Source organism: Sinocyclocheilus grahami, unplaced genomic scaffold, assembly GCF_001515645.1.
Source record: "Sinocyclocheilus grahami isolate Dianchi unplaced genomic scaffold, SAMN03320097.WGS_v1.1 scaffold307.1, whole genome shotgun sequence".
Lineage (NCBI taxonomy): Eukaryota > Metazoa > Chordata > Actinopteri > Cypriniformes > Cyprinidae > Sinocyclocheilus > Sinocyclocheilus grahami.
Window position 1 is genome coordinate 884,691 of NW_015505486.1, and position 26,561 is coordinate 911,251.

The following is a 26,561-nucleotide window of genomic DNA, read 5'->3' on the forward strand; positions in this document are numbered from 1 at the left end:
ATATATAGACAGATAGATATATATAGAAAGAAAGACAGATAGACAGATATATAGACAGATAGATATATAGACAGATATAGATAGATAGATAGACAGATAGATATATAGATAGACAGATGGATCAGCTAAGACTGGTTAGACTGGTTTAAGCAGTTTTTCAAAAAAGGTTAGACCAGCTGCCATTTTCCAAAAACTAAGTTACCAGTTTACGATTTTCTAGCAGGGAGCAAGTTGTGATTCATGTAGCGACAATGCAAAGGGATCCAGTGCACTAAAAACACAATGGAAATCAAGCATCTCTCACCTACTGCGACTTTGCGCTTCTGTTATTTATGTTTAAAGCGACGATCTGCTCCATTGTAAAGTCACATGGCACTGCTCGTATGCATATCCGTAACGTGCGTCTGATATTATCAACACAGCAACAGTATGTTTCGTTACTTTAAGACCATTGCATTAACGCACGTCCCGCTTCCGTGCGCCTGTCGCAGGAGCAGCGTCGTCACGCCTGCGTCCCCACGCGAACGTCGTTAAGACGCGACGGTGGTTACGCACGGCGTTCAGTGTGTAGCGCTTGCCCATTCAGCATGTAAGTTTGACTCTTTATTTTGATTAATATTTATGATATGGAACTGGTTTTGTGTCGTGTATGAGGTTGAGTGCACGCAGAGAGATGCTAACGGCGTTTAATATGATTAATTTCGACATTTTGCGTAATCGGGTTCAATATCGGCGGGATTAGCATTAGCTCAGCGCGTTGAATGAACCGAATCAATAACGTTAAACGTACTTTCTTGAAAACAAATAAAGCCGTCAAATGTTAAGGATTTATATTATTTATATGCACTGAAATATATAGATATTTTTGTACTTTTTAGATAACGTTAGGAGTTTCCATGAGGTGCATTTGTTAGTCTGCACATTGAATGTCTTTGGTGATTGATGTAACGTTAAATGCTTGGTATTTACTAGATTTAAGAAGATTGCTTTATATGCTTGGATTATTCTTGAACAATCTGATTTGGATTTTTATGACGTGCACTGCATTGAAACAAAAGGTAAAAGTAAAAAATAATTACGATGGTATTCTTGTCATGTTTTGTTATGGTTGTTTACTATGCTAATTCCTTTTCAAATCTATCTATCTATCTATCTATCTGCCGTGACAATCTTTTGATGTAGAGGCTTCTGCATAAAAATTGTGCATGGATTTATTTTGGTTATGTGCATTTATCAATGCATAAAATGGATAAAAACTGAATGCAAAAAAATAATAATAAAATACAATTTTATACAAAATTGGGTGACTAAAATGTGACCCTGTCTGTGAAATCCAGGCTAAAGTCTCAGAATCTAATTATGAGATAACAAGCATCAAAGTATGATTTCAACCATTAATTTCACTATGATTTCAATCTTTGACATGGCCTTGCTCAGTCAATATTAAAGATATAAAGGTTATATTTTCACAGAATGTTCAACGTCTGTATAAAGGATGATTTCATGTAGAAAACAGTAAATCCCCCCCCAAAAAAACTTTAGCTGGGTTTTCACAGGCAGGGTCACAAATCATAATAAAAAAACAGCAACTAGATTTTTTTTTTGAGGAGCTAATTGTGGTTATTAATAATAACTTTAACCATTTCCTTCATCTTTGTAAATCATTTCCATTCTTTAAGAGAGTTTTAAGCACTCTGTTCACATTGTTCATTCGCTACTCAATTTTATACAAGTTTTGATGACTAAAATGTGAAAAATTATAATAAGGATAGTAATAATAATAAAGGTCTTTATTGGAGAGCTTAATGTGGTTATTATGTATATCTGTTGCTGCTAGTGCTAAGGGAGTTTTAATCTATCTGCTTCACAGTAAATATTTGTTACCAATGTCCCAGTGAATAATGTCCCCTATAAAGTGTTTTAAATTCCCTCAGCTATAGGCTTTTAATGAAACATGCAAAAAGGAATGCTGTGATATAAGCATGAAAAACACATTAAAGCTGTGAACAGAGTATAACCACAGTACATTATGAGTGTGACCGCTCACTAGTTTGTGAGACGCAGGCTATTTTAAATAAATGTGACTCTTTTTCAAACAGGGCTCCATCACCGACCAAGCGCAGGGAACGTTCGGAGGACAAACCCAGGGAACGAGGGAAGGAGAAGGCTGCTGGGAAAGAGGGAGCGGAGAAGGAGCGAGGCCGAGACAAGATCCGCAAGCGCCACAGCAAATCCACCGGCAGCAGCAGCAGGTCAGATGGGACGGAGTTCAGGGTTCATGTTTGTGTGATACTTTGACCCTTTTCTAAACATGCGTATCTCATTCGACCTCAGATCCAGTTCCAGCTCCAGCAGCAGTTCTGGCTCCAGCTCTGGCTCGTCCAGCGGGTCCAGCTCTTCCTCTGGTTCCAGCCACTCTGGGTCATCCAGTTCCTCTCGTTCATCTAGTTCATCTGGGTCCTCTGGGTCTCCCAGCCCGAGCCGCCGTCGCCACGACAACCGACGCCGCTCGCGATCAAAGTAGGTTCTGGGCTTTTTGACCCAAACACTTCATTCATGAGAAAACCAGGCATGGCACTTACTGAATTTATGCTTTTAACCAGGTCCAAATCACAAAAACGGACTGATGAGAAAGAAAGGAAGAGGAGGAGCCCGAGCCCCAAACCCACCAAACTTCATCTGGGAAGACTCACCAGGAACGTAACCAAGGTACGGTTCAAGATCAGCGCATCACATAACTGGTGTTTCTCATTCAGTCGCCTTTATTGAATATTCACTATATTCTTTGTATATTATAAATGTTGTCATGATCCAAAACATTTTGTAGTTCGTACCAGTGAAATGTCATGATTTCTTAATTTAATATAAACAAATTAAAAAGATGTATGTGGCAGTTTTATTTAGCATTTCTTATTTTTTTTTAAATGGATTTAAGTGTTTATTTTATTACACTTTTTCTTATACACTTTATTTGTGTCTGTAGATTTGAGCTTGAAGACTCCGTTTATTCCTATCTAAATTCTGTTGGTTCTTACAGAGGGGTTTCTTCATATCATTTGCCCGATATAACATTTTATTCCTAAAAACATGGTGTTTTCTATCCAAAAATCCCTTGTAAAACCTTGTAGATGTCAACAAAATCAAACAAGAATTCCAAATTGGCTTTATACAATGTTCAGAAATGTATGCAAACTGGTGCATAATTGAAAATGCATCATTTCAGAAAATCTGTAACACAAAACAGTTGTCTTAATGTATGTGTGAATAATCAGCTGGGAAAATAATTGTGATATCTATTAGTTAAATTTCTCAGTTCACCTGGTGTCTTGCCTTAAATTAACAAGTATTTCAAATTTTTTTTTTTAGATGTCTAACAGCATAAAATATTTAAGACATTCAGAAATGGGAAAGTAAATTATTGTATATGTATAAAAAAAACTACTTTAATTATTACTGAAGTATTGCAAAAGGTACAAAAACAGCACACTTAAAAGCACATTTACACATGCATTTTAAAACATTTTAAAATGATTTATTTGAATATGTTGAGGTATTGGTGCATCAGCACTTATTCTTACTTCATTACTCATCTCTGTTGTATTGGTATTTGCCGATCTGCTTCTGTACTTGATTTTCTGTAGGAACATATTCAAGAGATCTTCTTGACTTATGGCAAGATCAAGATGATTGACATGCCCCCAGACCGTTTACACCCCAATCTGTCAAAGGGTTACGCTTATGTGGAGTATGAGTCTCCAGAGGATGCCCAGAAAGCCCTCAAACACATGGATGGAGGTACTATCTATCTATCTATCTATCTATCTTTAAAATCATGTGCCATGGCATTCTTTGTAATAAATTAGCAAATTTTGAACTTAGTAATAATCTTAACCTTTTGCTCTAAAGGTTTGTGCACGAAAAACATGCATTTATCAATACATAAAATACAACTGACAATACAAATAAAATGAATTTTATAAAGTACAAGCAATATTATAACAATTTTATACAGCTTGCGATGAATAAAATGTAAAAAAAATAGTAATAATGAACATGATCATAATAAAAATCAGCAATTACATCATTAGGAAGTCATTCTGTTTACAGTTATCTCAGATTGTTACGTTTAATGGAGATTTAATTAAAATTGATTTTAACTTTTGGAGAGTTTATAGTGGTTGTTATAATTATTTGCATCATATAAGAGTTTTATATACTCTCTTCACATGTTTCATTCACTGCCCAATTTTATAAGTTTTGATGACTAAAATGTGATAAGGAGAGTCATAAAGATCTTGCTTGGAGAGCTAATTGTGGTTATTGTTAATGATAATTTTATTAATCAATTCGATAATTGACCTTATTTCCCTCAAGCGCATGCTGTGATAAAAGCATGAAAAACACATTAAAGCTGTGCACAGAGTCAAACCACGGTACATTATGAGTGTGACAGCTCACTAGTTTCAGAGACAGGCTATTTTAAATAAATGTGATGCCATTGTTTTTTGGGGGGGTTTTTTCACGCAGGGCTCCATCACCGACCAAGCGCAGGGAACGTTCGGAGGACAAACCCAGGGAACGAGGGAAGGAGAAGGCTGCTGGGAAAGAGGGAGCGGAGAAGGAGCGAGGCCGAGACAAGATCCGCAAGCGCCACAGCAAATCCACCGGCAGCAGCAGCAGGTCAGATGGGACGGAGTTCAGGGTTCATGTTTGTGTGATACTTTGACCCTTTTCTAAACATGCGTATCTCATTCGACCTCAGATCCAGTTCCAGCTCCAGCAGCAGTTCTGGCTCCAGCTCTGGCTCGTCCAGCGGGTCCAGCTCTTCCTCTGGTTCCAGCCACTCTGGGTCATCCAGTTCCTCTCGTTCATCTAGTTCATCTGGGTCCTCTGGGTCTCCCAGCCCGAGCCGCCGTCGCCACGACAACCGACGCCGCTCGCGATCAAAGTAGGTTCTGGGCTTTTTGACCCAAACACTTCATTCATGAGAAAACCAGGCATGGCACTTACTGAATTTATGCTTTTAACCAGGTCCAAATCACAAAAACGGACTGATGAGAAAGAAAGGAAGAGGAGGAGCCCGAGCCCCAAACCCACCAAACTTCATCTGGGAAGACTCACCAGGAACGTAACCAAGGTACGGTTCAAGATCAGCGCATCACATAACTGGTGTTTCTCATTCAGTCGCCTTTATTGAATATTCACTATATTCTTTGTATATTATAAATGTTGTCATGATCCAAAACATTTTGTAGTTCGTACCAGTGAAATGTCATGATTTCTTAATTTAATATAAACAAATTAAAAAGATGTATGTGGCAGTTTTATTTAGCATTTCTTATTTTTTTTTAAATGGATTTAAGTGTTTATTTTATTACACTTTTTCTTATACACTTTATTTGTGTCTGTAGATTTGAGCTTGAAGACTCCGTTTATTCCTATCTAAATTCTGTTGGTTCTTACAGAGGGGTTTCTTCATATCATTTGCCCGATATAACATTTTATTCCTAAAAACATGGTGTTTGACAGTGTTTTCTATCCAAAAATCCCTTGTAAAACCTTGTAGATGTCAACAAAATCAAACAAGAATTCCAAATTGGCTTTATACAATGTTCAGAAATGTATGCAAACTGGTGCATAATTGAAAATGCATCATTTCAGAAAATCTGTAACACAAAACAGTTGTCTTAATGTATGTGTGAATAATCAGCTGGGAAAATAATTGTGATATCTATTAGTTAAATTTCTCAGTTCACCTGGTGTCTTGCCTTAAATTAACAAGTATTTCAAATTTTTTTTTTTAGATGTCTAACAGCATAAAATATTTAAGACATTCAGAAATGGGAAAGTAAATTATTGTATATGTATAAAAAAAACTACTTTAATTATTACTGAAGTATTGCAAAAGGTACAAAAACAGCACACTTAAAAGCACATTTACACATGCATTTTAAAACATTTTAAAATGATTTATTTGAATATGTTGAGGTATTGGTGCATCAGCACTTATTCTTACTTCATTACTCATCTCTGTTGTATTGGTATTTGCCATTATTACTGAAGTATTGCAAAAGGTACAAAAACAGCACACTTAAAAGCACATTTACACATGCATTTTAAAACATTTTAAAATTATTTATTTGAATATGTTGAGGTATTGGTGCATCAGCACTTATTCTTACTTCATTACTCATCTCTGTTGTATTGCTATTTGCTGATCTGCTTCTGTACTTGATTTTCTGTAGGAACATATTCAAGAGATCTTCTTGACTTATGGCAAGATCAAGATGATTGACATGCCCCCAGACCGTTTACACCCCAATCTGTCAAAGGGTTACGCTTATGTGGAGTATGAGTCTCCAGAGGATGCCCAGAAAGCCCTCAAACACATGGATGGAGGTATGTGTGGGGGGATAAAAAAAACAACTGAACTGAATCAGTTGCAGGGTTGCTACTGTTAACTAAAACCATAAAAAAACATGTTAGTTAGTTAAAACAAAGGTTAACTAAAATAAAACATTTAAAAATGATACCACTTTACAGTAACACTTTACAGTATGGTTCATTTTAGGGATGCAACGATACCATTTTTCCAGATCCGATCCAGAAAATTCTGAGTATCGGCCGATTCCGATCCGATACCAGCGCAGGTTTTTTTTTTTTTTTTTTTTAAATCAATGTAGAATTTCTATACTTCCGTGTGTTGACCTGATCTTCACTCTTTTGTGTGTTAAACACAATCTGCTAAATATAGACAACTTCATTTTAATGAAAAATAACAAGTGAAAAAATATATAATCATAATCTATGACTATTATAAACTAAGTTAGTGGATAATTTAACGGCAAAAGTTATTCTAGAAAAATCATGAGTGCACAATTTTATAAAATCTAAACATTTAGTGAAATAACATTATTTAGTGGGAAACAAATAAAAGTGAATAAGTGTATGACTAAATCTGGTCAAATGTTACACATTGCTCTTTGCATTGTTGTAAAATACATTAATGAAAACAAGTAAAATCAATGTAGAATTTCTATACTTCCGTGTGTTGACCTGATCTTCACTCTTTTGTGTGTTAAACACAATCTGCTAAATATAGACAACTTCATTTTAATGAAAAATAACAAGTGAAAAAATATATAATCATAATCTATGACTATTATAAACTAAGTTAGTGGATAATTTAACGGCAAAAGTTATTCTAGAAAAATCATGAGTGCACAATTTTATAAAATCTAAACATTTAGTGAAATAACATTATTTAGTGGGAAACAAATAAAAGTGAATAAGTGTATGACTAAATCTGGTCAAATGTTACACATTGCTCTTTGCATTGTTGTAAAATACATTAATGAAAACAAGTAAATGTATTTATATATAAATATAAACTATAAAATTAAAAGACATTTCTATCTTCGGTTGCAGCCTCCATTACTGTGCTATACATTCGATTATTAATAGCCTTATAAATAATCTTTATAAATTAGCCTTATAAATCTATAAATCTTTCATTGCGCAAAAGTATAATACGAAAAGCACCAATACGGAGTGGCACAAAGCACTTATGCGCAGAATGATGCGCTTGAAGCAACACGGAGTCACAGCACGCAGCGCTCCGCATGGAGAAGTTCAACGCACAAAGGAAAGAGATATTGATGCGTAGTTTATTCAATCTGTGTGATAGTTTGAGCCTTTTCTTTTAACCGTTTTGAACTTCAGTTACTGTGCGCTCTTGGAGAGTGTAACCGAACGTGACACGCAGTTTGAATGCTGAATGGAGGATGACAGACAGACGCAGCGGAGAGAAGAGTTTACGTGAACTTGAATTTAACAACTTAAATATTCATCTGTACCTCACATTAAACTATGGAACGGGTTCAGAACACTTGGACTTCGACTGCATGGTGCTTTATAATGTTTTTGTGCTTTCGTGGGGCTTAACAATAACACAATAGTATACGCAGAATATCGGATTTGGATCGGTCTCGTCTGACCGATAACCGATCCGGCTGAAAATGAGTATCAGAGCCGATACCGATACTGAGTATCGGATCGATGCATCCCTAGTTCATTTGTTACCATTAGTCAAATAGATTATTTAACATGAGCTAGCAATGAAAAATACTTCTAAAACATGATTAATTTCATTGTTAATTTCAACATTTACTAATACGTTATTAAAATCAAAATTTGTATCTGTTCATATTATTTAATGGACCTGAGCTACTATGAACTAACAATGCACAGTGGTATTTTAATTAACTACCCTTATTAACAAAGATTAATAAATACTGTAACCAATGTCTTGCTCATTGTTAAGTTAATGAATGCATTATTTGGTGTTACCCCCCAAAAAAGATTATATATATATTTTAGCTAGTTGGCAAGGCCACATTTCTCATTTTCAACTTATTTAACTTAAAAAAAAAAAAAAAAACACAAAAAAAAACAGATCAGGTGACTGCAGTTTAGTTCACTGTAAGGGATTTTTTTAATACTCTATTACTGTCCTCAGGTCAGATCGACGGTCAGGAAATCACAGCCACGGCTGTCCTGGCCCAGAGGATACGACCTGTCCCGAGAAGACCGTCTCCTCCGCGCCGAATGCCTCCTCCACCTCCCATGTGGCGCCGCACGCCACCTCGCATGAGGAGAAGGTTGGCTTTTCTAATGTGTTTTAGTCCTACTGGCATGCTGTGATTTCTGTGCAGGTCGATGGGAACCAATCAATCCAATTCTCTCACAGGCCTAAATTTCATTTCAGTCACACTGTTTGCGAATGTCCGATCTGTCCTTTCACCTCGCATTTCTTTTTATTCATCCTCGTGCTTCAGAGAGTAGACAGACTTCCTTTTATGTGTCTTATCAGGTAATTAGTGAGTGATCGTCTGTGATTTATCTTTGCCAGAGCTGACAGTTCGTCTTTTCCGCAGGTCTCGGTCTCCACGGCGACGCTCGCCAGTGAGGAGACGTTCTCGCTCCAGGTCTCCGGGTCGCAGGCGACATCGCTCCCGCTCCAGTTCCAACTCGTCCCGTTAGCGAGATGCTCCATTCTCACGAATGACTTGTCTTTTTGGCCCGCTCATATTTTAGTTGGAAATGAGAGATAAATAGTCCAATTGTTTTCCCTTTTCTCTAGTACCTCAGGATTGTACGTAAAAGCCCCGTCTTGTAACATTGATGTTAGGGTGGATGTGTTTGGTTTTTATTGCTTCTGTGTTTGTACACTCACTGGGTTTGTGCTAGATGCTCCATTTTACTGTGATATTTTTTTTCTTCTGTTTGTAATGTGCTTTTGTTTTGAGAAATCCAGCTTTTTACTGGTTTGTTTATGGGATTAAAAATCTGAACTTTTATCCAAAAGTTAACATTTGCTCACTGAATGGCTTTTGTTAGTTACATTAGCGGTTCCACAAAATTAATCTCTCATGAGCGCCTTCTAATCCCGTAAAATCGAATGATCTGTAAATTGAAAACGGAAAATCAATAAACCAGTTTAACAATAAAAATCCTCAATGCTGTAGTTTTCTCACCCTTATGTTGCTCCAAACCTTTGAGTTTATTCCTTAAAAACACAAATGCAGATGTTTTCCTAAATGTTCAGTTCTTTTAACCTTGCAAAGCCTGAAATATGAAATCATAGTCAGAACAGCATATGTTTATAAATGGAATAGTTTAATGAACCTTTTATAGAAAATGTTAAAGAAAAGGCTTTATGCTGTGTATCTTATTTGATACATCAGCCTTTACATATAATATGAAATGGGGGAATATGAAGGGGAAAAGGAGTAATAAAAACATCTCAATTTTGAGCGGCTAAAAATGAGCAAAAATATGCAATTGGTTGTGTACAATAGGTTTTTTTTTAGTAAGGTTTTGCTTATGTTGATGATTTAGCGGCCTTAGAAATTTGCGTATCATATATGATCAAATATGCTTTATAAGTTCACCAGTTGTAAATACGACTTCAGAGACCGTTCATGTCCAATTTCTGACTAGAAAACTCTTATGGTAATTCTGATAGCATGTGAAGCTCAGGTGACTGACTCAAAAAAACATCCGTGCCCAAAGATTGCAAAAACTTGATGCATCAGCCATTAAGATGAATGGGAATGCTGAAGTCTCTTTGGGGAAAAATGTCAGTTTCATGCTGTAAAGAGCCCTCCAAAATAATTGGTCAATGGTGAAATCATAAAATACCGTGACATTCGTGCAGTAAGTGCTGAAGCTAAACAGCCAAACCTGCTCAGCTGGGCCTCTGTGCCACTTCATTTTATTCAGCCATTAACATGGACATTAAAACTGCACTTTATCAGCAGCTGATCCCCGGGGCTGACAAGCCCAGACGGTCGCGTTTGGAAATGAGCTTCTGTATCTGTGGCCTGCTGGAGATTGACTCGTATGTGTCAAGGGTAATGAGGCATGTTGGGTCACAAGCTTGCGTCTGTCAGGCACAATAAACAGTAAGCAGTAGTGAGAATTGTGCCTGGACAAAAAGGGCCTTTTCAGCTGCAGATGAGGTTTGATGTGAAGTGATGGATTGTGATCCACATCACATTGATTTAGTTGCTGAATTTGCTTGTGGACCAGCTAAATGTGCTAATTACTTAGAGCAACTTAAGCATTGTACCCAAGAGCACTAACATTTATTGATCAGGAAGGTGAGCTAACTACCGCTGTGTTCTTTACTGGGTTTATTTTACCAAAACTGCCAAGCTTATATTTCACCTTAAAATCTTTTTTTTTATTAATCCAAATATATTTTTAAATGTATATAAGAAAAAAATTACCTTTTTTCATTGCAACATCAACAACATTATAAAGGCCTATATTATATTATACATACAACAGTTCGTTCTGGTTTTCAAATCTGATTGGTTGAGAACGGTGAGCTATTGTACTGGTAACGCCACAGGAATGCCCTTTCACCGCTTGTATCACTGCACTTCCCATATTTCTCAGCGAGTGTCATGACGGACATCCAAATCCACTAAAATTTAAAAAGAATACTGTTTTTGTGTCACAAAATTTAGTTTTAAGAGTTTTTTTAGGAGATAATGTACTTGTTTAGATTTCAAATATACGGTTTGTTAATAAAGATAATGTCTGTTTGAAAATTTGCTTCGACGTTTTCGGAGACGTGAGCTCCAGGGCGTCAGCGGCCGCTCAGCTCTCATGAACCCGCTGAGAGCAGCCTCACCAACGTTCAACAACAGAAACAAAGAACAACATTAACAACAGGAGGATGGAGGTTGTGATTGGAGCTGTGTTTTGTTGTGTCTCGCGGGTTTCACAATAATGGACATGGAAAGTCGACGTATACGTAAAGCGATTGAAAGAATGGAAAGGAGGACTAAGAATCTCCAATGACAACTGGCAGTGCTACATTTGCTACAAGTGCCTGCACTTCAGCGTCCGTCCATCTATCGCTGTTCTCCATATTTGCGAAATAAGTTGACATGCTTACAGTATGTTTACACAGAGTTTTAAATCATGGTGGGTGAGGGCGTTTTCATACGCGTTTGGCCAATCAATGTCTACTTACGTCACGATTAGTATCAGTTGTGCTGGTTAGACCCTGCTCCGGAGTAGGAGCTAATTTGGTTCTCGAAAAAGGCAGTCCGTTACTAAAATCACTCCCAGTTCCGGCGGTGCGAACACGCCGAAAAGTGGGTAGTTCGACAATTAGTTCTGGTACTAGGAAAAGGTTCCTGCGGTGCGAAAGGCCCTAATGATAATGCTTTCCTCAGGTGACATTGAAATGTTTTATTGTGAATATGAGATTGAGCTGAAGAATGATTGCTGTATCAGATGCAGGTAATCACACTCGCTCAGTCCATCTCTCTCTCACAATACTATACTCTACATAATACAGTGAGCTTTTAATTAAGTAATACAATAAGTTTTTAATGAAGCAACTCAACATTCCTTCATTACTAGTTCTAAAGTGACGTTTTTGAATTAGTAATGGAGGCTTCAGCTCAGCTGTTAAACTGTCAAACTGAGATTTGAATATGTGGCGGAAGGAAGTAGTTCCGCACAAAAGGGTTTTTAAAGACACTCCGTTATTGTTTTTCTTATATATTTACACTCGTGCCGTCGAACTGTTGTATAAACGCAATATCACTCGAGTACGAGAGCGATACCGACTCTATATCAGCGACTGTGATTGCCTACTGCACTCAGGCCTAATCACAGCCGCTGATATTGCTCATATATTATACATTTATTTTAAATATGGGTTTTACATTAATACACTTCTTCAACATAGATTCCCCACATTGGTACTTTTATTCATTAGGCGTATATAAGTTTTTTTCATATGTTAATAATCGTAAACTTCAGACACTGAAGGTAGGTAAAAGGTGATACATTTTTAATGATTAATGTGTTCAAGAAAATATACATCAGAATAACTTGCATGCTATTTTCCATAACATACAGTACATTCACTGGAAATACACAAATACATTCACTTGGCCTACGTATAGAAAGATTCACTGCTGATCAGCCAAACATCTTAAAGAAACTGTAAAACATGGCTATATACTGGAAACAAAGCAAATATGCTTCATATCTGATCACATACATTCATTCTTGTACACATATCAAAGGTTAACAGCCTCAATGACTTAATCAAATAAAATATCTACATTATTGTTCAAATATGTGCTCAAAAATAAATACTTTAGTGTCTCTTAGGCCGCATAAGCAGAGATGGCCATATCAAAAAAGATTAAAGGATCAGGAAACACATATATATAATCTTACCCCCTTATTTGTTATTTTATGCATGAAGGCTGATCGTGGCTTTAAATGATCTGTCGCATCAATACATTGGCAGTACTGTCCAAATATATAAGCTTTGTGATTGTTCAGAGAAAAGGAACCCTGGACATGAAAACATTTATTATTGGTTTTTGACTGGCCCTTCATGTAGTGGCCTCAAAAAGTACATGAACACAGAAGTCACACTTAAAAATGTACAAACCTTTTTGCATTATACAAAATATCAAACCGTCTAATGCAATGACATTCAGACATGAGTCACGATACTTTTTAGTGGCCACTCTGGATTCTGTTTATGCCATTTTTTGCAATTTATTCATAAATGTTCCCTTTAATAGTAGTGTGGATAATATGTGTAGACAATCTTAGTGAAAAAGGACAGAGGCAAATATGGTAGAAACAAATAAATAATAAATATCAGTTTGGATGATATACAGTACAGACACTTCAGCAGCACCTTGACATTCTAGTCTATAGTTTTGCTTAATTTGTATTCTGTACATATCTAACATACGATATTACACACTTTTTGCCTATAGTTCACTGACATGACCGAGATCTCACGGGTTATACAGGTTAACCTTAAAGTCACCAGTAACGGGGCTCCTATTTCCTGAACGTTCTACTGACTGAGTAAAATAACTCAGATTTTGTAAGAATTCCCATTACAGGGTCCATATTAATGTAATTAATTACAATAGCAATAACAATCAATATGCATAATTACAGGCTGCTCCACAAAATAATTGCATATTAAGAGCATTTGGATTACTGTTACACACACTTCATATAGTTACATTTCTAAAAACCCCATGAAATCCAATGCAAATGTGTTGACATGTTTCCTATTCGGCCGGATTGTCTGTTTAATTTGTTTCGCGTTTAATTCACATCACAAGCTGGCAAAACCACAATTTGCTACTTTGCTATTGCTAGTATGGTGAAAATATTGATTCATCTGAGTGAACGAGCTGAACGAACGGGATCATCCTAGTTCACTCGGATTCGTTTGTTCAGTTTGTACAATAAACAACTCTTCTTCGGTGCCACTTTGAGTCTCGCTCGCTCGGGTTCAAAACACTGACTTGTTCAGTGTATTGATTCAATAGTTTCAATTAATACAATTATGCACTATCAGGGTATGTACAGTGCTGGGTAGTATCTGATTACATTCAATCTGGTTTACGTAATCAGATTCCAAAAATGTTGAACGTATAATTAGATTATTATGTTTTAAAATGCTCATATCAGATTACAGTTACTTTTTATGGCTTACATGATTACAAATGTACCTGAGCACCTCTCAGTCAACTTTGATAACGTAACTTTTGCTGTTTTCATGTTTATTAATGTTTGTCCTTGTGATGTTCATGATTCCCAATCTTTTTTTTTTGCCAGTCAAACTGTTTTGACCTAAAATATTTACTTGAAGTCCCCCTGAGATTTAAATCTAAATCTAAACAATTAATATGTAAAATAAATAAATAATAAATCACATATGAAGTAATTTAACATTATGCTTGCATGTTCTCTGATGTTGATTAACGGTCATAGTTTATTTCTCATTTTCTTTATAAAAATAATCCCAATTAAGTAAACAAGTTAAATCAAAAGTAATCCAAAAGTTGTCAGACTACTTCAACTAAAATGAGTAATCTAAATTACAATACTGACTACAATTTTCATCATGTATGTGTAATCAGTAACATACTTCAGTTTGTAAGTAATCTACCCAGCACTACGTAGGCATGTTATAGACTCTTTAAAGACAGAAAAATAGGCACATGCTTCACTTACATGTTTAAGTCCATGTGCAGAAGCGAGCCAGTAAATTATTCATTCAAAAGAATGGATTCACTTATTCGTATGTAAGAGCATTTTTGGACAAAACGTGTGACCTTGCAAACAAGATAAGTTACAATTTTTTTGTCCATTACCCCGGAATTAAAAGACTGAACATTTTAAATATATAAATTATCAACTTTAAGGAGTATGCAAGAATACAGTACACTCAAACTTCTCCTCGGGGCTTTCAAACATGGGCTAAAAGCCACCGTTTTTAAAATGGACGCTGTAATGGAAAGTGACCATTTCAGTTCTGAAAGAAACAATCAAAAAAGCCCACCTTTTTAAATTTATCAAGAGCAAATGCAAAAGTATTGACAAATTAACGAGTGTTGTTGAATTTTTATATTGCCCAGCCCTACTAGAGACAAACTCTTTAAATCACATCAATATGTATATTGGTCATTGCCTGGAATGCGAGCAAGCCTTTCATGAATTCTCTTGACTTGGAGATTGAGTCTTTTTTTGCATTAATATCCTGAAAGGCGTTGGCATGTTATAGCTTAATGACCACTCCTACTTGTTTGTTTTTTTTGCCAGAGAAAGAACCACATTTTGGCCATAAGATGTCTCTGAACCTGACACTGGATCTTTCATTGAGGCACTTTCCAACAAACCAATCGCCGCCTTCTGCTTGTCACCAGTCGGGAAGGACTTTTCCCAAGCTCGCCTCGCCTGACTTAGTAGCCAGCGTTATATTGGTATGGCATGACTCGATTTGGCGTTCAGGAGGATATGCAGACTGGTTTGCCATTCTTGTCGTACTGGTACACCAGCATCTTGATGCAGTGTGAGTTCGCTGGTGAGATCCAAGGGCTGCTGGTGATGGAGAAGTTGTGACTGGCGTAAAATGGCGGTGGCTGCTTCCTGCATCGGAAAAGGGCCTTTAGCACCATGCCGGCCATCCTGCGGAAACGCTTGCTGATGAAGCAGTACAGGAAGAAGTTGACGCCAGTGTTGAGAAGTGCCAGCATGTTTGCCACATCTGTGACCAAATGCAGCAGCCTGGCCGGTCCAGGCATCGCCGGTTGGGCCGTGTAAAGGTGGTAAAGGATCATGAGGGTGCGTGGCGCCCAAAGCACAGCGAACACTGAGGTGATGGCCAGCAGGATGGCCGTGGTTTTTCCGGTGGAGTAGCCGCGCAGACGGAAGCAGCTACGGCGGCAACGGAGCTTGCGTACAATGATGGCATTGAGTGAGAAGAAAACGGAGCAGGGGAGCAGGTAAACCGTTGCACAGTGGACCCAAACCAACACATGCTGGCCTGCGCTGCTACTGCGGCCACCAGCGCTCGCTCCCGGCAGCCCGTGCCACAGCTCTGGCCACCAGTAATATGGGACGCTGGTGATCAGGCAGCCAGCGTACACCGCCAAGATCACTTTGCGAGTTCGGGCCGGGTAGGAGACGGTGTGGTATCGCAGCGGATGGCATACAGCAATGTAGCGGTCCACGGTCAGGGGAACCGTGATCCAGATGGATGTGTGGATGGAGGAGAACTCCAGCACCTGCACAGCTTTGTTAAGCGAGTGGGGAAGAGGCGCTCCGAGAATGAAGTCCTCCAACAGGAAGTCCACAAACACGATCAACAGCAGGACCAGGATGTCAGCTACGGCCAGGGCCAGTAGGTAGTTATAGGACGATTTCTGTCGCCGCAGCACCAGCTGAGAAAGGATGATCACGGTGAGGACGCTTGCTGATGAAGCAGTACAGGAAGAAGTTGACGCCAGTGTTGAGAAGTGCCAGCATGTTTGCCACATCTGTGACCAAATGCAGCAGCCTGGCCGGTCCAGGCATCGCCGGTTGGGCCGTGTAAAGGTGGTAAAGGATCATGAGGGTGCGTGGCGCCCAAAGCACAGCGAACACTGAGGTGATGGCCAGCAGGATGGCCGTGGTTTTTCCGGTGGAGTAGCCGCGCAGACGGAAGCAGCTACGGCGGCAACGGAGCTTGCGTACAATGATGGCATTGAGTGAGAAGAAAACGGAGCAGGGGAGCAGGTAAACCGTTGCACAGTGGACCCAAACCAACACATGCTGGCCTGCGCTGCTACTGCGGCCACCAGCGCTCGCTCCCGGCAGCCCGTGCCACAGCTCTGGCCACCAGTAATATGGGACGCTGGTGATCAGGCAGCCAGCGTACACCGCCAAGATCACTTTGCGAGTTCGGGCCGGGTAGGAGACGGTGTGGTATCGCAGCGGATGGCATACAGCAATGTAGCGGTCCACGGTCAGGGGAACCGTGATCCAGATGGATGTGTGGATGGAGGAGAACTCCAGCACCTGCACAGCTTTGTTAAGCGAGTGGGGAAGAGGCGCTCCGAGAATGAAGTCCTCCAACAGGAAGTCCACAAACACGATCAACAGCAGGACCAGGATGTCGGCTACGGCCAGGGCCAGTAGGTAGTTATAGGACGATTTCTGTCGCCGTAGCACCAGCTGAGAAAGGATGATCACGGTGAGGATGTTTGCTGTGGAACGTGAGAAGAAATGGAGAGAAAGCAGAATATGGTGAGAACGTGTTGAAGTCAGTCTTGCCGGAAAATGGCACATACAGGTGAGAAAATTGCATCTTTATTAAACTTTCGGGTGTAAAGAATGAGTCATACAATATTGCACTGGAATTGCAGTACCACAAATAGTAACAAAATTTAGCGAAGCTGAAATCAAAAGCTGCTCCATCTTTCTTACTCACTGCACACTTTACAATGGCTCAAAGCGTACAAATCACATGAAATACATACACTTACCTTAACGTGTGCACACACATGCACACGTTTACATGCATTTACAGCATCAACGTGCATGTGCTCATTAAAGCATGCATTCATTTTCATACACATTCTTTCGCATGCACAGTCACACACACTCATGCATTCATATTTTCATGCATATATGAATGCTCACATGCATGCATTCACACGCAAACGCTAAAATTAACATCCATATAGTCACCATTTCACATGCACACATTCACATGCTTGCAAGCATATTTGCATGTACGTGCATTTAGACAAATTTACATGCACAAATTTTAATTCACACACATGCACAGTCACATGCATTTTTTCACATATACATTCACATACATGTTCAGATGCATACATATACATTCACATGCATGCATTCATACACACTCAAAATCACACGCATGAACATACAGCCACATGCATAAGTTCGTACACATGCGCTGCAAATCAGAAGCATTTACACACATACATTCACACACAAGTTCAGATGCATACATTATCATTCAGTTGCATGCATTCACACATACACACTCAAATTCACACACATGCACGTGTTCACACGTTGGCACACATGCACACTGAAATTCACACACGTGCGGCCATGTATACAGATGCATATCCAAAGGCATGAGAGAATGTGACCATTCTGAGACTTGGTAATTCAATTTGCCCCTCTTCTTCCTGCCTGCCTGTCTCATTGTGACCTTCAATAAAAACTGAACAAGCAGCAGCAACATGTGCAATTACATCCAATCGCTGGTGCTTATGCGGTGCTCTACGTTCATGTCACAGTGACCCAGGAAAAAGGCCCAAGAATACACAGACCCTCTAGCATCCACTCTTTCCTCTTCCTTTCATTACCTTGCTTTCATCCAAACCTGTACTGTTTGTGGGTCACGCACAGGCAGCGTGAGATGTACAGGCAGAAGAAATGACCAGCGATTGCCATGACCTCTTACTGTGATAAAAAGAGCATGCACACAAAAGCCCTGCCTTTATTTAAGCCAAACAATTTAATACAGCGGTAGGGGACGCGTGGAGGATAAAGCCTCATTACAAAAGACCTCAGGAAACGTTCTGGGATATGTTAACCTGAAAAAGTAATTCACCAAAAGTTGCAGTAAATTTCCTACCATGGCCTTACTGTAGCCAATGGGCTGCTGCGTGGAACGACATACTGGATGAAAACTTCAAAGTGTTTTGCACCCATGGTGTGTCTCTGCCTGTCTAACAGTCATTCAGGCTGCTGATAAAGATGGAATTGGATTACATATGCCAGTCAGGAGTCTGGAGAATCGCACTTCACAGTTTCAGAACATCAGCTGATTACAAATTACAAAGACTCCAGCTTCAAACTCACACATACACATTTACATAAACACTGGCAATCTCAGGCACACAAGCATCCTTTTAAAGATGTATAGACAAAAGGAAAGACAGACAGAGATAGGTTTGATTGATTCATTTGCATCACGTTTGAAGAAAAAATGCAAGTTTTACCTTTTCAGAACACACATTAAAAATGCAAACAAAGCTGTCTATCTCTCGGTTGAACTCACAAACATTTTAGTGCTCTGAGGTTAGTCTTTCATAGTTTAGGAGATTTTTTAGGTTAGAAAAATAGCATATCAGCATGCTACCCTTATTTTTTCTGGAGTATACAGTATGTATATTGTGCACAGCATGTACATTTTCTGTATGCATGAATAGCCACATGACCTAGGCTACTACATGCAATGTGCTGACCTGTCTATCTATTTCCCATGTGACGACTGTGATTACAGCTGTGAATCTTAATATCTGTTAACCCGTTTTTTCCCCCCAGGAGGCTGATATATAAATTAATACTGATGAACCCATTTAAATGAAAGTCTTTTTCAGATTTTTTTATATATATAAATTTGATTTGTATATATTTACTGAAAATTCTGCTCATGTTCACAAATGATACCACCTAGCTCATTACAGTAAATAAATATCACCTGTAAATACAGTGCATCAACTGAACAAATCTTGCAGAGTCATTATAAAAACATATATACCTATTCCATGTAACATTTACTCACAGATAACCTTCATCTACTCCTAATTATGGCAAATTCAAAAGAGGACGTTTTGCGCGCCCTTAGGAAAGAAACGCGCGGGAAGAGAGCGTGTGCAATCACGTGAAATGTATTCCGCCGCAGGAAGACAAGATAATCGCATACAGGTTCAGAATTATCGTTTAGGTCTTTATAATAGATTATTACTGTCAAATTAATTGCTTCATTAATATGTTTTTTGACTAAATTAAAATCTCCTCACCTGTTGTGTTTAAATGCAGGTTAGTTAACGCACCAATGCTTAAAGGGGGTCATATGATGCGATTTCAATTTGTCCTTTCTCTTTGGAGTGTTACTCGCCGGCCGCGCCGTTCTCAAGCCCGCCGCCTCAGCTCACTCTAGCCCGGCCTCTGCTCACGCTAAGCCGGGGCTTCCTCTCACGCTAGGCCGCTGTGTTTTTCATTGTGAAAGCAAAACTACTTGCCACTGATGATTCAAACGTGAGTTTTGGGCAGTGTAGAGTAGCACTTGTTGTTTGTCATTTCTCTTATCACAAATGCAGACAGAGTTTTATGTTTACGCGGCGCAATGCAGTGCAACGCAACTCGTAAAAAGACAGTATAAGTCATTATAATCAATAATTGTGTCCCCACTGGATGCAACAAATGCCTCGTTTGTAATGGGTTTTAATGTTTTTGTCTCTTCGCTCCGGCCGGGACACGGCATCAACAGTATGTGAGGGGCGTAACATTTCCATCTCACGCTTGAGGTATTCGACCAATCACAACGCACTAGATAGCTGGCCAATCAGCGTACACCTCACTTATCTGACCGATGAGCTTTGTAACAATCGACGGGTTTCAGAAAGGCGGGGCATAGAGGAGAAACAATAATGTACAGTATGTGGAAAATAATGTGTTTTTTTAACTTTAAACCGCGTAAACACATTTCATTACACCAAATACACAAAATAATGTTCTTTTTAGCAACATCATATGACCCCTTTAACCAAAAGCTGATTGGGTTTGAATCTCCCTCGTGAACTACGTTGCGTTATTTGAATATCCAGTCTGATTGGCCAGTTTAGTCATGAGACGAGCCTTCAACTGTCTGGCTTCGATAACATTCGATACAACCGTTTCCATACCATTGGTAGAAAGGCAGAAGTAGCAGAAATGAATGGCGCTTACTCAGAATAACGTTTTGAGCGCCCTTAGGAAAGAAACACGCGGGAAGAGAGCGTGTGCAATCACGTGAAATGTATTCCGCCACAGGAAGACAAGATAATCGCATACAGGTTCAGAATTATCGTTTAGGTCTTTATAATAGATTATTACTGTCAAATTATTTTACATAGTTCTGAATGAAAGGACCATAATTTCGAGGGTATGAACCTTCTGCTCCGTTCTAGCGACTTAGATTGAGCTGTAACATGAATGTGGATCAGTCAGGTAATTTGGTTTTTGGGAGAATTTGATGAAAATTTTTTATATTGAGATGACATTTGATTGCAGACTTTGGTATCTTAGCAAATCCAAGCACAATTGAGAGCTGTTCTGAAACCCATATGAGATTACGGGGGTCTTTTTAGCAATAGAACATCTTGAGATTCAGGAGACAAATGTCTCCTTTTGATGCCATTGCTTTCTAAAAGAAACAATTGAGATCTCATTTTAGATTTGTCTTTCCTACGGGCTGCACAAAACAAGCTTTCCAGTGTCAAACTCAGTGTTTTTTTTGTTCAGGATCACTATAGTGAAGGTTATTTGTGTGTCTTAGTTCAGTGACAACAGCCTGAACTCTGACAATTGAGAGCTGTTCTGAAACCCATATGAGATTACGGGGGTCTTTTTAGCAATAGAACATCTTGAGATTCAGGAGACAAATGTCTCCTTTTGATGCCATTGCTTTCTAAAAGAAACAATTGAGATCTCATTTTAGATTTGTCTTTCCTACGGGCTGCACAAAACAAGCTTTCCAGTGTCAAACTCAGTGTTTTTTTGTTCAGGATCACTATAGTGAAGGTTATTTGTGTGTCTTAGTTCAGTGACAACAGCCTGAACTCTATTACAGCTGAACTGAATTCTTTGATTTCTTTTTCAGATTACTATTGATTGCTTCTTGTCATAGTAATTACATTTATTATGAAATTCAGTTACTCATTTCTCTCTCATTTGCATCAAATTCTGCAGTTTTCAAAATGTAGTTTCTAGTGCTGGGAAGATTACTTACAAATTGTAGTCCATTACTGATTCCAAATTACATTAGACAAACTGAAGTAGATCCATTACATTACATATTTTAGGTAATGTAATCAGACTAATTCTAGATTACTTGCGGCCGAAATCGTATATCAATAGGATAATCCATATTGATATAAAAATAAAAAGAGAACAAACATATATTCATTGTTATTAACAACATGAAGTGCGTTAAACATTTTAATGTGTTTGAAAGACAAAAGTTTTCCATAGACAAAGACTTGTGTGAATAATATTGAATAATATGTAATCATGTAATCAATAAAAAAGTAACTGTAGTCTGATAACGAGTCTTTTCAAATGTAGTATAATGTAATTACAACAACTTAATCCAAATTACACATAATCAGTTACCTAGCATTGTCAGTTTTAGATGTTTTGTTTTTTGTAGCTTAAACTTTTAATGTTGTAGTATTTGTTTAATTGCTAATGTATGTTTCAGGGAGCCTTAATGTTATTGGTCGTCTATTTGATAATGAGTTTCTACTAGTGGTTTGTGTGTGTCCTTGGCTGTGTGGATCAGTTTTAGGTCTTGCAGACTTCGTATGTAAGTGTGTTCATGTGTATCAGAGTGTCACTAAGACTGCAGTCCAACATAAAATCCAGATTCACCAAATCCCACTCCCAACTCCCTTTGTTTTACTTTCCTTATCCTCTTTATTCTTCTTTTTCATACGCCACTGTCCATTCCGCTTTTGTTTCTCTTTCACTGGATTAATCTCTCCAGATGCCCCGCTGAGAACATACTTTATTTAGACAAACAAAAGGAATCCATTGCGGCCTGGAGGTTGTACATTTCCTGACATTTCCATTTAGCTGTGGTCAACACCATAAGCATATTGATTTCACTTGACTCCTGTCTTTGTACAGGTCTCTGAGTCCCAGAACAGGAGCAACCAATTGTAATGGATGTTTGCTTTGAATCCACATGTTTGTATTGTTTTGAGAGTATTGTTTATAGTATATATTGCATTCTGCATGCTATTTTTCATAAAATAGTATATACAATATTTGGCAACCATTTTAAACAGTTGTATACTACATTGATGCCTTTCTGTGTTGGAATTTTTAAACATTTTCCAAATTTTTGTCAGTTCAAATAAATAATGGGTCAATAAAAAGTCAATTAAAAATTCATTTTCAAAATTTGCGTACTGTGCACAGTATGCATATTGTATACTGCTAAATTGTAAATATTACCAATGAGATCTCTATGATATCTCATTAGTTTTTTTTGGAAATCAGTTCTGTTTGTTTTTTAATGAAATAATGCACATAGAGTTTCATAGCTGGTAAAAAAAAAAATGTATGGTAAATTTTCTCAAGTCACCTGCCATTGGCAGTATAAAGAGACTTTTTCTGAAGTCTCCAGCTTTTTGTGAGGAAAAGCCCCCTGTAAACTCTGTGTCTCTTCTAGAGTTTGAGATCTCAGCAGTGTCTCAAAATCTGACAAGATACTGCAACGAAGCCTGCAAAAATTTTTTGTCTGAATTCAGCAACTCTCACCCTAAAAGTTTTGCCCGACTTGCTGATCGTCCTGAAACAAACACAAAAACGCTCACAAACACTTTCCTCACAGAGGCGGTGAGCTCTCAGAGTGCCCGGGATCATTTACCTAAATTGAAAATCATTGGCTCCACCTCTTAACTGGTGAATAACACCACCAGGGCAATGTAGAGGTGGTGAGAGGATCGTTACTGTGGATCTGTGACCTTCCAAAACACGTGATGTTATAGTCAGTTTCTGGATGAAAACCCTTCATCTTCAATTGAACCAAAACACATAAATCAAACAGTCCTTCAAAGTACAGCCTTCAGTGCGAGAAGCCAATGAAATAAGACCAACCTCTTCCAATTAGTGACCTTAATGAGCTTAACCTCCAGCGATCAATCGAACAGGCATGAGCTCATCTTAACACACTCGTTTCTGTGGTTTCTACTCTTATTTTCTGATTTAGCGAAGTTGGGAATATACAATGATACAACAGTCTTCAAATTTCATTAAAGGGGTCATATGATGCTATTTTAAAGATCATTATTTGGTGTAACAGAATATGTTGACATGCTTTAATGTTCAAAAAACACATTATTTTTCAAATACTGTACATTATTGTAGTAGATGATGCTCGTATGTATTTGCAGTACACAAGCCGCGATTAAGAAAGCTGACTCCACTGTGATGTGACCCTGTCTCTCTCTCACGCACACGCACACACACACACACACACGACGTGATACTCTACACGGTGCAAAACTCTGCATTTGAACAGTCAATAGCAAATACTTAAACTATTAAGAAAACCTACTTACAGTCGCTGATTCAGAATAAGTGCCAGATTGTCATAGCAACGTCAGAATTGACCCATTTTTTTTAGAAATAGCCTTTGCACAGCCAGCCTTGTAGGCTACACCTTGTAGGCTAGGTTTACAAAACTGTCATCCGTAGAATGCGTTGCACAAATTCGAACATCTGGGTTGTGCTGTTCTGTTGTAAATAAATCTTAACCAATGATTCCTCATTGCATCTACTTCCGGAAGGCCAAATAAAGTGCTTTTGCTTTTGCACAGAAACACACAGCGTCTCCCTGACATGGCTGCATCAACACTACTGCTGTTCCTGAAACCACACCTTCTTTCTTTGCGTGCACATTTGGCCGGCATTATGCTAATATTTCCACATAGTGACGTAGATATGTGGGGGCGTGTTAGAACGAGGCGTTTTAGCCCAGTCTGGCTATTTTTTTATAAATCCTTTTGTGGGAGACTTTGTAACTCTGCAGATCTTATACATGCACAAATAGCTACATAACACACCAAAGAAAAGGAAAAATAGAAATCGCATCATATGACCCCTTTAAACTGTAAATAGCAGGTTTTTACAAGTTGCCGCGCAGTTCACAGCTGTGCAGTTTAATATGAAATGTCACAGCAATATATTAAAATGCATAATTTTAATATATTTTTTTTAATTATTTTTTGGTATGATTTAAAGGTGGGGTAAGCGATTTCTGGTAGCCAATGTTGACATTTCAAATCAACAAAACAAACACGCCCCTACCCCAAAAGGGTCTCGCCCCTATTTTGATAGCTCCGGCCCAAACATACCTACGCAACCCAGGCAACGATTAGTTCTGTGAAACAAAGCACAACCAATGTTACACCGTGTCTACACCGGACGCGAGTGGCGCGGCGCGACAAAATACTATGGAACTCATTATAATCAGTGATGCTGTCTACACCATAGATATATATATATATATATATATATATATATACATATCTATGGTCTACACTGGATGCGGCGCGGCACGACACAACAAATTAAGCCTTCTTTTTTTCCGCAGAAGTTTTGTGCACTTCATATATGCACAGACAAATTCATGCATAAAAACATGCATTGTGCACTAAATAATCAAGATTTTAAGAATCGGTGTGAAAAACCTGTATTGACAGGTACAAATGTGAATATCTGGGATGATGCACTCTTCTCACCCCTATGCACTTCACAAATGCACAAAGTCATGCATAAAAGCACTAAATAATCAAGATATTAAGAATCTGCACAAACAATCTGTACAAACTGACCACAAATGTGAATATTTGAGGCAATGCACTCCTCTCACTCCTATGCACTTCAATGAATACACAAAGTCATGCATGAACACATGCATTGTTGCACTGTTAACACAGGAAATCTTTCTTGCATCCTTCTTACCAGGCAGGCCGAGGCACAGCAAGGAACTGTAGTAGATGACAGGAAACTGTCCGAGAGGGCAACCGTGAGGACTCCAGGAACTGGAGTTGGTGGACAGCACGGTGAAGATGTGGCTGTGCTCCATGGCCTCTCTGCCCTCCTTCAAGCTCCAGAGAGAAGACGAACCACAGCTGGACCGCAGGACACGCAGAGGAAGAGCCGGCTGACACGTGTGGGAGCCGGAGGATGACTGCGCAGCAGAAACACAGACGATGGGAGGCGAGGAAGCCGGCGATGTGATGGGAAGAGAGGCAGGGATGTGAGGAAGAGTGAGTGAGTGTGTGTGTGTGTGAGAGAGGGAGGGGTGGGGGGGGTGTTGCGAGCTGGTGGGAATGAAATCTGGGGAGGCATGAACGCAAAAAGGGTGAAAATAAGTGACGAGGGGGGAGGGTGGCTTGAAGGAGATGAACATTGGGAGAGCGAGAGGCGTTAAGTGAGGAAGAGAAGATTGGTGTTGACACCGCTGAGAGGTGATTTCTGTGCTGACACACTCGTGCATCTGAAGGGCGACCCAGAAGTAAATAAGAGCTCTAGCATGACTCGACTAGTTCGCACCAGTTGGACACGGGTGCTAGCTATTTAGCATTTTTGAACTTGTGAATTTTGTCATTATCTTGGGAAAAATTAAAAGCATCCTAGATATTTTTTTTATTATTAATAATTATTTAAATGATTTTTTTTGCCACCACACACTTTTGAAAATAATAATAACAATTAATTATTTCAAAATACCACTTGCCGATACAGATTATCGATAACTGTATTATCTTTGCATTTGTATTTTTTTTTAAGCATACTGGGTAGAAATCAAAGAATATGAAAACTATTAGTCGGCTCAATTTTTTTGTAAATAGATGTGTCCTTTAGTCATTTTCATGCTCAATTAAGCCTGACGTAATGTATTGTAGAAGCTTCTGCTACTTCTACTGTTCATTTTATTGCACGTTTTATCTTTAAATAATATAATAATTATAATAACTTAATTATAGTATAATAATATATTAAATGGGTCATATGGTGTTGCTAAAAAGAACATTATTTTGTGTATTTGGTGTAATGAAATGTTTTTATGCGGTTTAAAAACAAACATTACAAAAAACACATTATTTTCCACATACTGTACA

General features: G+C 38.5%; 3 protein-coding genes across 3 annotated transcripts in view; 1 reads left to right on the top strand and 2 right to left on the bottom strand.

Annotated features, from left to right (window-relative positions):
- The window catches only part of LOC107601588 (uncharacterized), a 10,468-nt gene extending 10,052 nt beyond the window's left edge, over positions 1-416 (bottom strand). The window contains exon 1 of the mRNA XM_016293831.1: positions 305-416. The gene's annotated coding sequence lies outside the window, so the exon portion shown is untranslated. The remainder of the gene's footprint in view (positions 1-304) is intronic.
- A 30-nt stretch (positions 417-446) lies between these two features.
- LOC107601591 (RNA-binding protein with serine-rich domain 1) lies at positions 447-9,506 on the top strand. The gene is made up of 7 exons (XM_016293833.1): positions 447-589; positions 2,100-2,252; positions 2,335-2,520; positions 2,604-2,709; positions 3,642-3,795; positions 8,519-8,660; positions 8,937-9,506. Coding segments are annotated over exons 1-7 (849 nt in total). The 5' UTR covers positions 447-587; the 3' UTR covers positions 9,043-9,506.
- A 5,856-nt stretch (positions 9,507-15,362) lies between these two features.
- Positions 15,363-25,701, bottom strand: LOC107601590 (probable G-protein coupled receptor 139). The gene is made up of 2 exons (XM_016293832.1): positions 25,399-25,701; positions 15,363-16,330 (listed from the first exon to the last, which is right to left on the bottom strand). The coding sequence occupies exons 1-2, from the start codon at positions 25,520-25,522 to the stop codon at positions 15,363-15,365; spliced, it is 1,092 nt and encodes a 363-aa protein (XP_016149318.1). The 5' UTR covers positions 25,523-25,701.
- Between the last annotated feature and the right edge of the window lie 860 nt (positions 25,702-26,561).

Bases quoted from the DNA above. Each gene is read 5' to 3' on its own strand.
- LOC107601591 (XM_016293833.1), top strand. The intron at 2,521-2,603 runs GTAGGTTCTGGG...GCTTTTAACCAG, and splicing joins CGACGCCGCTCGCGATCAAA to GTCCAAATCACAAAAACGGA. The intron at 3,796-8,518 runs GTACTATCTATC...TACTGTCCTCAG, and splicing joins CCTCAAACACATGGATGGAG to GTCAGATCGACGGTCAGGAA.
- LOC107601590 (XM_016293832.1), bottom strand. From the start codon at position 25,522: ATGGAGCACAGCCACATCTTCACCGTGCTGTCCACCAACTCCAGTTCC. The intron at 16,331-25,398 runs GTAAGAAGGATG...CTGCTTCATCAG, and splicing joins GCTGTGCCTCGGCCTGCCTG to CAAGCGTCCTCACCGTGATC.